General features: G+C 39.1%; 1 protein-coding gene across 4 annotated transcripts in view; it reads right to left on the bottom strand.

Annotated features, from left to right (window-relative positions):
- Positions 1–5,642: 5,642 nt before the first annotated feature.
- Slc26a5 (solute carrier family 26 member 5) overlaps positions 5,643–15,670 on the bottom strand; it is a 29,741-nt gene continuing 19,713 nt past the window's right edge. For 2 of the 4 annotated variants that reach the window (XM_048339852.1, XM_048339849.1), the window contains 8 exons: positions 15,334–15,429; positions 14,963–15,069; positions 14,117–14,186; positions 13,810–13,902; positions 12,926–13,033; positions 11,652–11,858; positions 10,785–10,839; positions 5,643–5,827 (listed from right to left, as the gene is read on the bottom strand). In XM_048339852.1, coding sequence (XP_048195809.1) covers positions 5,643–5,827; positions 10,785–10,839; positions 11,652–11,858; positions 12,926–13,033; positions 13,810–13,902; positions 14,117–14,186; positions 14,963–15,069; positions 15,334–15,429 — 921 coding nt within the window. The remainder of the gene's footprint in view (positions 5,828–10,784; positions 10,840–11,651; positions 11,859–12,925; positions 13,034–13,809; positions 13,903–14,116; positions 14,187–14,962; positions 15,070–15,333; positions 15,430–15,670) is intronic. The other 2 variants (XM_048339850.1, XM_048339851.1) reach the window with 2 other exon arrangements.

Raw genomic sequence — 15,670 nt, forward strand, 5'->3', positions numbered from 1 at the left:
CAGAACAATCTACACCTAATTTAGAAAATCCAGAATTGGCTTCATAGAGAAAAGTTACTGTTTTCATTTTGTAAATTGATGGTTTAGAACTTTGTTAAACTTCAGCTAGAGTTCTTGACTGCACTGTGCTGTATTTTTGTTTTTGTTTTTAATTTTATTGTAAAAGTGATGTACAGAGAGGTAACTGTTACGTAAGTCACCCCCTAATTTTCTCCCTGTTTTTTCCCTCTTGACCTCCCCGCCCCCCCCCCCCCAAGTTGTGTAGTTCATTTCCAATGTAGTGTCTGGTGAGTATCACTGCTGAATTGGTTCACCCATTGTCCCAGCATTGTTTTGTTTTTGTACAGGTCCTGGGCTTGAACTCAGGACCTGGGCACTGTCCCTGAGCTTTTGTATTCAGGGCTAGCACTCTACCACTTGACCCACAGCTTTAGTTCTGAAATTTTGGTGGTTAATTGGAGATAAGAGTCTCAAGGACTTTTCTGCTTGGGCTGGCTTTGAATGTGAACTTTGGATCTCAGCCTCCTGAGTAGATAAGATTATAGGCATGAATTATTAGCACCAGGTAACACTATGTTATTTTTAAAGTAATTGTTGTACTAGAGTCCTCAATAGGTCCCTTTAAAAATTTTTTCTTGTACAAGTACCATCAATTCATCCTACCAAAATCATCCTTACCACTAGAAATACTGAAATCAAAGCACAATAACAAATGTTTTTATTGAAGTTTAATATTCATAAATAAATTGTAAAATAGCATGAGCTGGGTACATTTTTTGTCACAGAAGAACAAATTGACATCATAAGAAATGCATTGAGAGTTTTCAGTTAGGAAAATTCGAGCCCTTCGTTCATAGTCCAACCAATATTCTTTCTTCCTTCATTTTTGATCAGAAAAACTATTCTTTCTAATTCTGCCCTAGTCTTCTTTTTGAGGTATAAAATAAAGCAGATCACTTTCATATTATGCATTCAATAAAATATATCCAAGTAAATGACTGGAGATAAATGTTTTTGAATGTTGTGATTTACTAAATACATGCATTTAGAACTATTGTTATATTGTCTTACCCATATTAAAGCAGCTAAAAGGATATGTTGAGCCACTCTGGCCTAACTTGATAAAAACTGACTAATCTTGACATTTCAGTTAGGAACATGGTGGAATCTCAATGGCCACATATTAAACATACAGTGATGCAATCATGAGGATACACAGCTGATAGTTCTAATGTACTGTGTACATACAGTAGGTGAGGTATATTAAGTGCATTCTGGTTTGCATCATCAGGACATGAACCCATCATAAGCTGAGGAGCATTTGTATGTAAAGAGTATGGATGTCATATATGTCAAGATTGATAAATCAAGATGCAAAAGGTTATGATTTTAAGAAAATGTCCTATAAGAGTTCCTTCAAAAACATTTAACATTGGTAAAGTGTGACTAGATTTATAAAACACAAAAACACTAGCTTCCTGGATGCTGCTCAGGTATCACACAAAATGCTGTCCATAAGTATGAACGCCCTAGTATTCCTTCCTTGAAGGCAAGACAGGTTTTAAGATGCTCATCATTGGTTGATTCTGAGTAAACAGCATATTAATACATAGCTAACTTTTGACTTTTTTTAACTGGGATTTGAGAAGTTTTAACAATTTTAGATGCATTTTGATTAGTTGTATATTTGGAAGATTATATAATTTTTTATCTGTTATCAGACTTATTAGCACTCTAAACAATCTAAACATCCTGTCCTCCAAAAAGCATTCCTGAAAGATTCACCAAAAAAAGACTTACAGCATATTTGCAGTCACCAAAGCATACAGACTCAGCAAGGAAGCTTTGCTTCCTTTGAGATTTTACATTGATTTACTATTCAAAAGGGGAAGATGTGATAGATGAAGCCATCCCCACCACAGATGCTTCCCTCCCTCATCCCCACACAAGGGCACACCCCCCACCCACCCCTCCCCGACACACAGAAAAACACACCTACCACACCATGCACACGAGAGGGCAGGCTCATTTTCTCAAAATAGACACTCAGAGGCCAGTAGAGTACTTCCTTTCTCTGCAAACATGCTAAGACATGGTCAAACCACACAGAATGGGGTATTTTAGACATTGCAAACTACAAACAAAATGAGCTACTCCCAGGGCTTGAGGATCCATACCCTTCCAGTTTTCTGGGTCCCTCTCAGGATAAGATTACAGTTAGGATCCCACCATTAGCTGCCATGTGTTTATGAGAAGCCAGGTCGATGATAATGCACTGCAGTTTCCTGGACCCTAGTCTGCAATCATTTTCAAACATATTCCTTCCACCCATGAGGCAGACATGGACCACTGACATTGTGCGGGATTTGAGAAACTTTGTGAGAGCTTGAAAACAAGACTTCCCATGTATCATAAAATAAGTGGTAAGAATTTGAATCAGGACTTGGGAAGTAATAATGTATATACAGTAAGAACTGTTTAGGCCTGGGACGAACAGTAAGCTTATACACTAATAAGACTATGAGACAAAATTTTACAAAAGGATTTTTTCCACTGTGTGAAGTAAGACTTTCAGTGTATTTACATATAGACGAAATGTATTTTTGAACTACATTCTCAGATGCATAAGACAAAAATGTATTTTCCCACCTTTGGAAAGATGTGCTTTTTCTGTACATGATGAAATGGTGTTCAAAACGTTTTAAAATGAAAGAACTGAATAGCAATATGTATATATAAGCTGGAGATAAATTGTTCCTGCACACAGTACTGTGCAGACAGCATGTGTTGAAGACTGTTGAGAAAGAATATGCAACTAAATATTTGTGCTATTGTTTAAATCCTTAAGTTCTACTACTAAAATGGCTGAAATGCTGTGGGCCCTTTTTACAGTTTCTAGTATAAGCTTAGGTTCTATAGCTACGTGCTCTTTCAGAAAGCAAGCAGTCTGTGTCAGGATGCAGATGTATCTGATCTTGCATGTGATAGCTGCATAGGAAGTTTCTACATGCAAATCTAATTTCATTGTAGGTTGAGATAACTGATCACCAGGGAAGGGTTCTGCTTGGAACCCATGCAAATATAATGATGTGCCAATATAACATGTTAATATGCTCTTATGATTCTACTAGGATCTGACCTCTTCCAGCAGTACGTCTTCATGAAAATGAAATAACTCTTCATAAGAAAGCATAAAGACAAACTATTAGCAAATCTTAGCAGAGGGAGCTTCAGATAGGGTAGTTAATGCCTGTGCTTCAATTTGCTGTGAGTTGGTTGTTAGAAATAATAAAAGAAAGCCAAGCATGATGGTACACACCTATGATCCTAGGACTCAGGAGACTCAGGCCAAACAGTGAGACTCAAAAACAAACTAAGCAAAATAAAAACATACAAGAGTAAGAACTACTGCCAAATTGGCTTAGAAGCCGACCCTTTCAACATTCCACTATAAAGAATGTTTAAGATGAGGATTTTACTTATAAGTGCTAGCTAATTTTACCAGTAGAGGTTTGAACTAAAGGCTTTGTTCTCAAGTTTTTTTTTTTTTTTTTTTTGTTGTTGTTGTTTTTTATAGTGCAGCCCTATGACTCAGGGCTTGAGTACTGTCCCTGAGCTTTTTTGCTGCCCTACTACTTGAGCCATATCTTCCTTTCTGGTTTTTTGGTGGTTAGTTGGAGATAAGAATCTCATAACCTTCCTGCTCTGTCTGGCTTCAAACCATGATCCTCAAATCTCAGCCAACTGAGTAGCTGGGATTACAGGCAGGAGCCATCGGCAACCAGATTGTCTTTTTGCTTGCAGATGGTGTTCTACTACTTGAGTCACACCACAAGTTCTTACTTTTGCTGGTTAATTGGAGATTTAAGAGTCTCATGAGTTTGTCTTTCCCTGACTCACATCTCAGCTGCCTTACTATCTAGGATTACATGTATGAGCTACCAGTGCCCAGGCATTCGGCTGTAAGTTTTCTGAATCATTAACCGATAACTTAATGGACTTCCAAGGAATATACTAAGTTATACCTGGGCTCTTTCTGAAGAATCATGGTTTTTAAGTCTGCTTCCCTATGAGCAACAACAGAACTTCTAGTGGCTCCCACTGACCACTGTTGTGACACGTTAAGCATGTGTGAAACACATGAAGCTACAATTATACCAAAAAGAAATCTAAAGAAATAATTTGTCACCATCTATTGAACCAATTCCTTACTGAGGCTACAATTAAATTGAATTAAAGTATTCAGCCTGCCTTTCCAGGAACTGTATTTGAAGATGACCGAAGAGCTCAAATTGAGAAGCTCTCGTTCACAGAGATTAACCAGCTAGGAAATGAAGAAAAAATCCACAAACTTTAAAATTACTGACTTAGGAAGGGATCACCTGACATTACAGTTTCTGCTTCAGTGGCAACTGGAAAATTGGACATTTGGTTTGATGCCACCATTTGGATAACACTTGTCCTAAAGGAGGAACTCCAATGGAAGGCTAGAATGCCCTGCTGACCCAGGCCACTGGGTAGGTAATCTAGATAATTAGGCAGTTTCTGATGTGATACAAAGTATACATCTCTATGATATACTAGTGCAGAAATGTTTTAACTCTAATACAAGAGACTTTAGATGTAATTTCTAGATTTCAAGTATAAGGAATAGATGCTGAACAATAAATACCATGGGAAGCAACTAGACAAATGCAAATGCACACCATAGGATTCTGTGAGATAGCCCAAGTCTTCTTTTAGGGGAATGCCAAGAAAGAAGGAGCTGTGCTAGGTTAAAATGAACTTAAAAGATTAAAAGAGACATGACCAGTTTCCATGCAAGACATTGCAAGTTTAGGTAGTCTGGGGATTGAATGAGAAAGTGGGCATTGCTGACTTAAAAAAAAAAGGTTACAAACCACGATGTCAATCTGATTTTATATTTGTTCAAATATATGCAGAGGGGTTGGAGGCAAGGATCAGTTGGTAGAGCACTAACCAATAAGCAAAAGAGGCAGGTACTGACTTTGAGTCCCATATCTCTAAACTAAGGGGGAAAAAAAAAAGAAAAGCAATATGCAGAGAAAAAGATGTAGTAGGATATGTATTGAGGTGTTAATTAGTGGTCATCTCTGAGTACTGGGAATTTAATGGTTTCTCTTTAGCTTTCCTACTTTTTTCAAGGTGTCTATGATTCCCTAATGTCACTTCTACAATAAGAAAAAAAGTTATTTTAAAACAAGAACATCTAGAAAATTGTGGATTTCCTTTCTCTGTTAGATAACTGAGTATAAACAGTGCACAGCTAAATTCCTTGAGTACAGAATGAAAGATTCATTCCTTTTCTGGTCACAGCATATCCCATTTGTGGATAAAATACTTAAACACAGAAAATTTTAAGTGCTTAGCTTGCAAAGGTAATAGTAAAGAGTCACAGAAATGTCACTGAACAGTAAGTGCAGGCAGGAGGCCACTATAACTTTGAAATATTCAACTGAAAAGAATACAAGTAAGATACATCTTGCTATATGCATCATTCACCTCCAAATCAAGCATTGATCCTTACCAGGAAAAAAAAAGCCAGGGTTTAATAGTTAAGATGTGTGTGTCAGGAGTTTTATGTTGAGGTGTGCAACCCCCTCCCAGCCTGAGCCCCTCCTCTATGCCTCAGGCGTGGTGGGCGTGGCATTGGGCTCCAGGTCTTCCTGGGGGGCCGAGGCTTCTTGTTCCAGTGCTTCTCGAAGTTGGCTGCCTAGGACTGCATCATGGATGCTGTGGAATAGCAGCTCCTCTAAGGCAGGATTTTCAAAAAACCTATTCCGAGTGAGGTCATTCACTACTTGTGCTAGAAAAAAAAGAAATAGGAAGAAAGCTATTTCACTTTCTGAATTTGGGTCCTAAACCAGTAAAAATAACACTTTCATATAGTGTAAACATTAAAATGCTGGCTCACTCCAATCACTGGCTTTAACACATCACACCTCCCTCCAACCCCAGGAAGCTACTATTGTTACTGTTTGGTGTATTCTGTCAGGATCTCTATGCAAATATAAATAAATATGAATATAGATTCTGGCTATTGTGATAGTGTACACCTGTAATCCCAGCACTTGGGAAGATGAGACAGGGGAATTATGATTTTGAGGCCAGCCTGAGCTATATAATGAGAACTTGTCTCAAAACAAAACACAAGCAAAACACCAAAAAAATACACTATAACATTATTTTAGACTATTTTTGCATTTGTACATTTTTTAAAATGACTATCTGCTATTTGGTTACACAGATGTACCCTAACTTTTTTTTTTTTTTTTTGCCAGTCCTGGGCCTTGGACTCAGTGCCTGAGCACTGTCCCTGGCTTCTTTTTGCTCAAGGCTAGCAACTCTGCCACTTGAGCCACAGCACCACTTCTGGCCATTTTTTGTATATGTGGTGCTGGGGAATTGAACCCAGTGCTTCATGTATACAAGGCAAGCACTCTTGCCACTAGGCCATATTCCCAGCCCTACCCTAACTTATTTAGCTGACTTTTTTTCATTTGACACTTTCGTTTTTCCAGTTTGCTTTTATAGACAATTTTGTGATGACCAAAGTCTAAAGGAATTTAATTCTACCTGTGACTCCCACCTGTAGGCTCCTCCCCATATTCTCTATTTATTTATCCTAGTGGTCTCATGGGTGCTGAGGAAGCTTGTAACTTGAAAATAATAGTGAGAGGTAGCAAAGGTTCAAAACGGGAGAGGTTAAGATCAAAACTTATTTTATTTTTTTTTGCCAGTCCTGAGCCTTGGACTCAGGGCCTGAGCACTGTCTCTGGCTTCTTTTTGCTCAAGACTAGCACTCTGCCATTTGAGCTACAGTGCCCCTTCTGGCCGTTTTCTATATATGTGGTGCTGAGGAATCAAACCCAGGGCTTCATGTATACAAGGCGAGCACTCTTGCCACTAGGCCATATTCCTAGCCCACGCAAAACTTATTTACATGAAACCTAACCCATACATAAAATATAAGCAAGTACAGGGTTGCCCTTGACATGGTAATTTTTATTTCTTGAGACAGAGTCTCACCATGTAGCACAGGCTGGCCTTGAATTCATAATCCTCCTGCCTCAGCCTGTTCAACTGCTGGGATTCTAGGCCAGCTGAAGCAGTAAATCATCTGGGCTCCCTTTTGTTGCCAGTTAAGTTACAGTTCATCCCCATTACTCCTGTTCTTGTAATCCCATGCTTCTATTTGCAACTTTTTCTGTAAGTTAGCCCTTCTGTGATATATAATACATAACATCTATAAATTATATCACTTTTTTTCCCTATTTCCAATGGAAATGAAATTCTGGCTGATTCCCATTTTCTGAGCTCCTCCACTAGATCTATAAAGAAAGCATTCTTAACCCACTAGCCCCCACCCCCACCCCACCGCCCAGTTCTTACTGAATATTGTGAAGTTGTCAATAACTTAGGGGCATTTGGGAAACAAGTTCTACTGTAGAAAGAGAGCTGTAGGAGGGTGAGCTTTGAGTCTCCAGCTTGTGGACAAGGCCACATGTGAACTCTTCGCTGTATTATCAGTGCCCCCTTGTGGTAATATGGAATTAAATCTTGAAATGCAAATACTACTTTAAAAAAATGTTTTATTATTGTAAAGGTGAGGACAAGGTCACCCCTTCCCTTGGTCTTTTCCATTCCCACCCACAAGTTTTATAGTTCCTTTTCAACATACTGTTCATTAGGTATCAAGGTTTTTTTTTTTTATCAGACATTTGTCAGTTTTGCCAATAATCTGGAAGTACTAATCATGGAAGTGCATTTTAAATCTTTACCAGAGAGGTAGAGTGGAATTATAATTCTGATCCTTTGTTGATTTGATCAAGGAAAACTTGCAGTCCATTTTTATCTCTTCCTATCACAATCATTCATGTCTCCCTTTATAACTTCACACAGGCTGTTTACTTTGAACCCCCGCTGTCTTTTATATTGTTTTTCAATTTACATGCTAGAACTCTTAGTTTCTTTTGTAACTGAAAGTTCACATCATGTTCCTTGAATTTTTTTTTTTTTTTTTTTTTTTTTTTTGGCCAGTCCTGGGGCTTGGACTCAGGGCCTGAGCACTGTCCCTGGCTTCTTTTTGCTCAAGGCTAGCACTCTGCCACTTGAGCCACAGTGCCACTTCTGGCCATTTTCTGTATATGTGGTGCTGGGGAATTGAACCCAGGGCCTCATGTATACGAGGCAGGCACTCTTGCCACTAGGCCATATCCCCAGCCTCCTCGAATATTTTTTTTTTGCCAGTCCTGGGCCTTGGATTCAGGGCCTGAGCACTGTCCCTGGCTTCTTTTTGCTCAAGGCTAGCACTCTGCCACTTGAGCCGCAGCACCACTTCTGGCCATTTTCTGTATATGTGGTGCTGGGGAATCGAACCAAGGGCTTCATGTATACGAGGCAAGCGCTCTTGCCACTAGGCCACATCCCCAGCCCACCTCCTTGAATATTTTGAACATCATTTTCCTTTTGTTTTTGTTTTGTACTGTACAACTGATAAAAAATTTAAGCTGGTCTTAATACACTTCTGCAGTGTAGGGAAGTGTGAGAAGGAATTTCTTGATAAACGAGTTTACATGTTTAAATCAAGTATATTATAAGTTATATGCAACATTTTGAAGGCTTTTCTACTTGTATGTATAAGGATTCCTGAAATTTTTTTTTTTTTCTGGCCAGTCCTGGGCCTTGGACTCAGGGCCTGAGCACTGTCCCTGGCTTCTTCCCGCTCAAGGTTAGCACTCTGCCACTTGAGCCACAGCGCCGCTTCTGGCCGTTTTCTGTATATGTGGTGCTGGGGAATCGAACCTAGGGCCTCGTGTATCCGAGGCAGGCACTCTTGCCACTAGGCTATATCCCCAGCCCCCTGAAATTTTTATTGTTGTCATTGTGTTACAATAATTTAACTCCTTTGACTCAGTTGCTAAAAAAAACTTTTATAAAGTGCTCTTGACTTTAATATCCAAACACTGAAAATTATGTCAAAAGTACCCAAAGGTAAGCTTTTATACAGACAGCTTCTAAGTTCTAGTTTGTTTTGTTTTCAGTGAGCTGACTCTACTGTTCTCCAAATAAAAAGAATTCATTATTGTAGAATTATTTTGAGCTGCCCATGGAAAGAAAAGAGGAAACTAGAAATATAAGCTAATCTACTTGCCAAGTTGGAGAATTCATTGTTTAATTTACTTCCATTGTAGTGGTTAATGCTGCAAAGTAAATGGTTAAGTTACAGTATATTCACAAAAGAATTATTCTGACAAGATTTGAGATAGTAGCCAATTTATTCTTTTGGAATTTTACTGTACTATTTTCAATGTGTTAAACGCCTTGATGTAAAGTAAAAAATTTAAGTGTAGAACTTATCATTTTCCTGACATACTATTTTTCATTATGCAATATCTACTGTATGCTGTTGGAATAGTTTTATTAAATGCTTCCATTTTAATAAAAAATATAAAATGACTATCGGCTGTTTGGTTACACAGATGTACCCTAACTTTTTTTTTTTTTTTTTTTTTTTTGCCAGTCCTGGGCCTTCAACTCAGGGCCTGAGCACTGTCCCTGGCTTCTTTTTGCTCAAGGCTAGCACTCTGCCACTTGAGCCACAGCACCACTTCTGGCCGTTTACTGTACATGTGGTGCTGGGGAATTGAACCCAGTGCTTCATGTATACAAGGCAAGCACTCTTGCCACTAGGCCATATTCCCAGCCCTACCCTAATTTATTTAGCTGACTTTTTTCATTTGACACTTTCGTTTTTTTCAATTTGCTTTTATAGACAATTTTGTGATGACTAAAATGACACACATGTGCAAAATATGGCTGTACTTGCTGCATTTAAGGTAAAGGTATTTGTAATATTGATTTCCCTTCTTTCTCAATCCCTTCTGTCTGTCTGTCTCTATCTCTTTCTCTCCAAGCTGACCTGGAAATTGTGACTCTCCTGTCTTAGCTTCCTAGGAAAATGGGTACTTACGAATTTCCTTTTCCCTTCCTTCCTTCCTTCCTTCCTTCCTTCCTTCCTTCCTTCCTTCCTTCCCTTCCTTCCTTCCTTCTTTCTTTCTTTCTTTCTTTCTTTCTTTCTTTCTTTCTCTTCTTTCTTTCTTTCTCTTTCTTTTCTTTCTTTCTTTCTCTTTCTCTCTTCCTTCTTTCTCTCTTTCTTCCTTCCTTCCTTCCTTCCTTCCTTCCTTCCTTCCTTCCTTCCTTCCTTCCTTCCTTCCTTCCTTCCTTCCTTCCTTTCTTTCTTTCTTTCTTTGTTCCATACTGGGCCTCAAACTCAGTATTTGACAGTTTTGCATACTGGCTGTTGCTCTCCCACCTGAGCCAATTCCTCAACCCCATAAATTTCATTTTTTTTTTTTTTTTGGCTAGTCGTGGGCCTTGGACTCAGGGCCTGAGCACTGTCCCTGGCTTCTTCCCGCTCAAGGCTAGCACTCTGCCACTTGAGCCACAGCACCCCTTCTGGCCATTTTCTGTATATGTGGTGCTGGGGAATCGAACCTAGGGCCTCGTGTATCCGAGGCAGGCACTCTTGCCACTAGGCTATATCCCCAGCCCATAAATTTCATTTTTAAGGACTATTTTAACCGAAATACAATATAAAACAGCAGCCAACAAGGTATCCTAAAAACATTACACACTGTACATATGAATGGAATGATTACAATAGCCCCCCCTCATATCACTAATGTATGCTACTTCAAATATAAAAATTTAAAAAACAACTAGAATGCTGAGACTTTCCCCCATCTTAAGGAAGTACTCACCACTGCATCCTGCTAAATATACATAAATACCGACATCTCCATATTCCTTTACCATCTGTAATAATATTGAAAAGAAAGTTTAGTTTCTCTTGGTTCTGTTACATAGAACTCATTTTCTCTACCAATATATATTTGAGGATATGAAAACACTAATTTTTTTTTACCTTGTGCTATTCAGCCTTAACAATTAGCATTTTTAGCTAACCTGCTAAAAGTAATTTTGTAGGTTTTTTTTTCCCCCACAGTGATAATTAGGGATATCAAAAATATTAAATTTGGGGCTGGGAATGTGGCTTATTAGTAGAGTGCTTGCCTAGTATGCACAAAGCCCTGAGTTAGATTCCTCAGTACCACATACACAGAAAAAGCTGGAAATGGCACTGTGGCTCAAGAGATAGAGTTCTAGCCTTGAGTGAAAGAAACTCAGGGACAGTGCCTAGGCCCTGAGTTAAAGCCCAAAGACTGGGGAAAAAAAAAAAAAAAGCTCAGGAACAGTGCCCATGTCCTGAGTTCAAGCCCCATGACTTGGCACAAAAATAATTAAAATTTACTTAGGTGTGGCATTAAGTTTTTTAAAAAGAATCTATGAACAACTGAAATATTGACAGATGAAGTGACAACAGGTATGTCAAAATAAGAGAAATTAAATGTAAGGTATAAATGAAATCAGATTGTCCAACGATTCATAATTATTGATGCGGAGTGACAGCTACATGGGGATTCAATATGCCTTGCTCTTTACTTCTGTATGCTTAAAGTTTTTCCATAATCAAAAGTTGAAACAACAGCACAGTATGAAAAAAGCCTGTAGTCCAACTCTGTAGTAACCGATGGTGACAGTAGCTAAAGAGTTATGGTGATGCTTACCCCTGCCAGGGTTTTCACTCCAACAGAATCAATAAAATTGACTTGTGTAAAATCCAGGATGATTGTGTGAACATTTTCCCCAGGAGGCATGAATCTTTGGAGTTCTTCAGGAAATACATTTTTGATGACAATTGGGGGATATTTTACTTCGCCATCCTCCTCTTCCGGCTTAGTGCCATCTTCTTCAGGCTTGGTACCTTCTGCATCCTTTGTCAAAAGTGAAACCAAATAAGAAATCCATGTACTACTTCCTGTTTTGGTGGTGAGAATAATTTCCAATGGGAAATCAGTCCTTATATCCTCAAGTTACTGACTATGCCAGGTTTCTTCTAGAATATTTGTTATATCTGGCTTCATAACATGACAAAAATGGATGTGTGTGGAACACTTAGTTTTATCTCAGCTTCTTTTCATCTCTTCCCACTGCTCCACATGTTTTTTTTTGCCAGTCCTGGAGCTTGAACTCAGGGCCTGGGCACTGTCCCTGGTTTTCTTTTGCTCAAGGCTAGCATTCAACCACTTGAGCCACAGCATTTCTGGCTTTTTCTGTTTATGTGGTACTGAAGAATCAAACCCAGGGCTTCATGCATGCTGGGCAAGCACTCTACCACTAGGCCACATTCCCAGCCCCTGCTCCACATTTGTTGATATAACACAGTCTATACTTCTTAGTCAACTTCTCCATTGTGTTGTAACTTCTAAAACAGTTCTAATGACTCAAGCATGACAGGTCATGAGTTACCATGAATTTGAACAGCAAGAACAAATCTTTGAGATTTTCATCTATCAACTGACTAAGTCTATGACAAGGTTTTAATTTACCATTATATAGCATGTGATACTTCTTTTTCTTCTTTTTAAAAAAGCTGCCAGTGCCTGTGGCTCATACCTCTAATTCTAGCTAGTCAGAAGACTGAGATCTAAGGATCATGGTTTGAAGCCAGCCTAGGCAGAAAGCCCATGAGATTCTTAAGCCCAATTAACCACCAAAAGCCAGAAGTGGAGCTGTGGCTCAAGTGGTAGTGTGCTAGCCATAGCATAAAAGCTCAGGGACAGTGCCTAGGCCCTCAAGCTCTGGGTCTGATTTCCTTTTAGTTATTATTTTTCAAAGCAGTGTATTCAATATTTATTTTGGAAGTATTCTCATAACTAATGTTATGACATCCTTTTAATGCACACAGAATAGATTATTTCAGGCTTTACCTTGTTAGTAACTTGGAGGGCAATGCAGATCTAGAGACAAAGGGGAATGATAGTGGAATAACCTCACTCACCACTTTGACCACTGTTGCGTTGCCAATATTTGCATTTCCGACTTCCTTAGCATACTTTCTCATGGCCTTTCTTCTTGCACCCATTATGAGAGCTGGGTTCACTCCAGTCTTCACAAAAGAGCAATGTTACAAAATCACTCCATGTCTGCCAGGGACCCACTCAAATCACACCAAATCTTCAACTCTCTCCTTCTGTGCCTAGCCCTGTTCCATTTTGCCTTTGATAACCTGAATTAAGTTTCTCCCCTAAGAGAATATTAGTAGATTTTCTTATACTTTCTTTTCTCAAACCATCAAAGAGAAGTTTTAGAGTGCTAATTACCACTTAAAGTTCTCAGATTCTTATATTTAAGACTTTTACAGTTGATAGTGGAGGTCGAATTATAAACATAACCAAAGGAACCCACATATCCCCCAAAGAAAGTTTAAGATTTTTTTCACTTTCTTAGGGGAGCATATACACATATATTATTTTAAATAATGAGTAGTGGCAATGGCTGCACAACCATATAAATGTATTTAATGTCACTCACTGAGTGGTGAATTTTAGGTTATGTATACTTTACCACAGTCAAAAAAGGAAAGAAGTATAACGGTTTTGAACAATGAACAAATCATTTAACAAAATGAATACTAGGAAGTTGAAACATGTTCTCGGGTGGATAGGGGGAGACACTGGAGACCTAAGAATAGAAGGAGGCAGGGTGAGCAAATATGGTCACTATATTCAATGTACACTAAGGTCAATAAAGAGAAAGGAAACAAAAGAGAGGGACAATGACATAGTATGATGGTGTTACTGAGACATTCAAATGGCCCTGCCATCCCGGTCAATCTAAAATCCCCTGCTGAGAAGCAAGTACTCATCATTTCTTGTGACTTACCTTTCTTTTTAATGCATTGCTGTATAAGTCACTGTTTGCATAGTAAATTGGAGCATTTATCTGGAATATCTTTATTCCAGGAATTTCTTTCACCTGAGAAGTAAAACACAGAACATTTTGACATATTTGAATATATTCAGAATGAGCAGTGCAATTGCCTCCCTCCTCCAAAGTGAACACAAATATAAAAACTGAGAATCTTCTCCTCTCCACCCTTTCACTTTTACTTTTTGTCTTGGATAAAAACACTTACTAAGCAATTGCAAAACATGAACTCTTTTTTTAAATATCAGAAAACAAGTCCTACCTCCTCGTATGCATCTATGTCAATGTACACATCAGTGTCAGGAAGCTGTCCCAGGACTTTGTAGCTCGGACTAGAGATAGAGAGTGACAGCATGTGACTTCAACATGGTGTGCATAGACTTGTTAGTAAATTCAGGAACGTTTGATCCTGGCCTGCTGCCTTTGCAGAAGGTCTCTCACATAGCACATTCCTAGTGCCATTCTGTCCCTGCATGGAGTGACGCTGTGGGTACTTGAGGGAATTGAGGTCCCTCTGGCTGGGGAAGCTGGGCTTCCAAGGGTGAGGATTTCAACAGGCAGAGGAGGCATGGGCCCTCCTCATTAGCCAGAGTGTCCCGACACCTTGTTTATGTAGGCTTAAATCTGACTGCTCCCAGCAAAAGTCAGTCCCCAATTACTTTCCTACTGACACCAGGGGTAAGGGAGTCTCTTTTCATAAGCTCTTGTGGGTTTTATTTTGGTATTTCTTCTGATTCCTGTCATACACTACTTTGCTTGCACCTACCAAGACACATGTAACCAAATATTTCAATTTTATCATGAAAGATGATAAACTGTGGCCTAAATGTCAGTTTCTAGATTCATAAAAACCCACGTTTATGTCATTGTCACATTACACAGTGATCTTGTGCGAGTTACCCAATCACTTGAGGACTTATTTTCCTTATTGTAAAATGAGGATAAATAGGAGTCTCTCGGTTGTAAGGATGGAATTACAGAGTATTAATCTTTGTAAGTATCTGACAGATCAGTAACTGTGATAATTTAGTACCACCACTGCTTCATTACCATTATTCGCAGTAATCTAAGGCAGGACAGCCACATCTACTTTGAGATTGATACCCACCTCTGAGTTCTATAAATCACAGTCAGCAGAGCAATGATGACAGCAGTAATCAAACCGTAGTCCAATCCCAGGAACAAGGAGGACACAAAGGTGGTCAGCCAGATGGTCTAAGTGAAAGTCAGAAAACTTTATGGAGAAGCATGCTAAAAATTCTAGCCTTGAGCAAAAAAGAGGGGACAATGTGCAGCCTTGATTTCAAGCCCAAGTACCGATGCACACATACACATAGAGTTTATCTTGTCTAACTGGACAGAACAACTTGCCTGTACTGCACAAAACAACCAGCTGTATTCTTCTCTTTCTCACATTTTCCTTAACATTAATAACCATCACTGCTGTGATAGGTTAGCCTAACCATTCCCTTCACTTACCAGCTCTATTTTGCTGGTTCTCCAGAAGAAGGGGAGGTCAGAGAACTGCATAAACATTCCTTTCAGGTTGACAATCACAATGGCGGACAGCACAGCCTGAAACACAGCACGTCACTCAAGTCTCTTTTCTCCACACTGCCCCCTTTGCTGGGCCCTTCACTGTCCTCCTGCTGCCCCCATCCACTTCTTCTCCCCACTCACTTCCTATGTAGTATTTAGGGCATCTTTGAAGCCATTAGCCATGGGTCTTGGAAAACCAGGTTTTGTGTCTTAGTTGTTCAACTACACTGTGTGGCAGTGAAGAGCCTCAGAATTAAATGTAGCACTCAGGAATTAT

This window comes from Perognathus longimembris, chromosome 2, assembly GCF_023159225.1.
Source record: "Perognathus longimembris pacificus isolate PPM17 chromosome 2, ASM2315922v1, whole genome shotgun sequence".
Taxonomy (NCBI): Eukaryota; Metazoa; Chordata; class Mammalia; order Rodentia; family Heteromyidae; genus Perognathus; species Perognathus longimembris.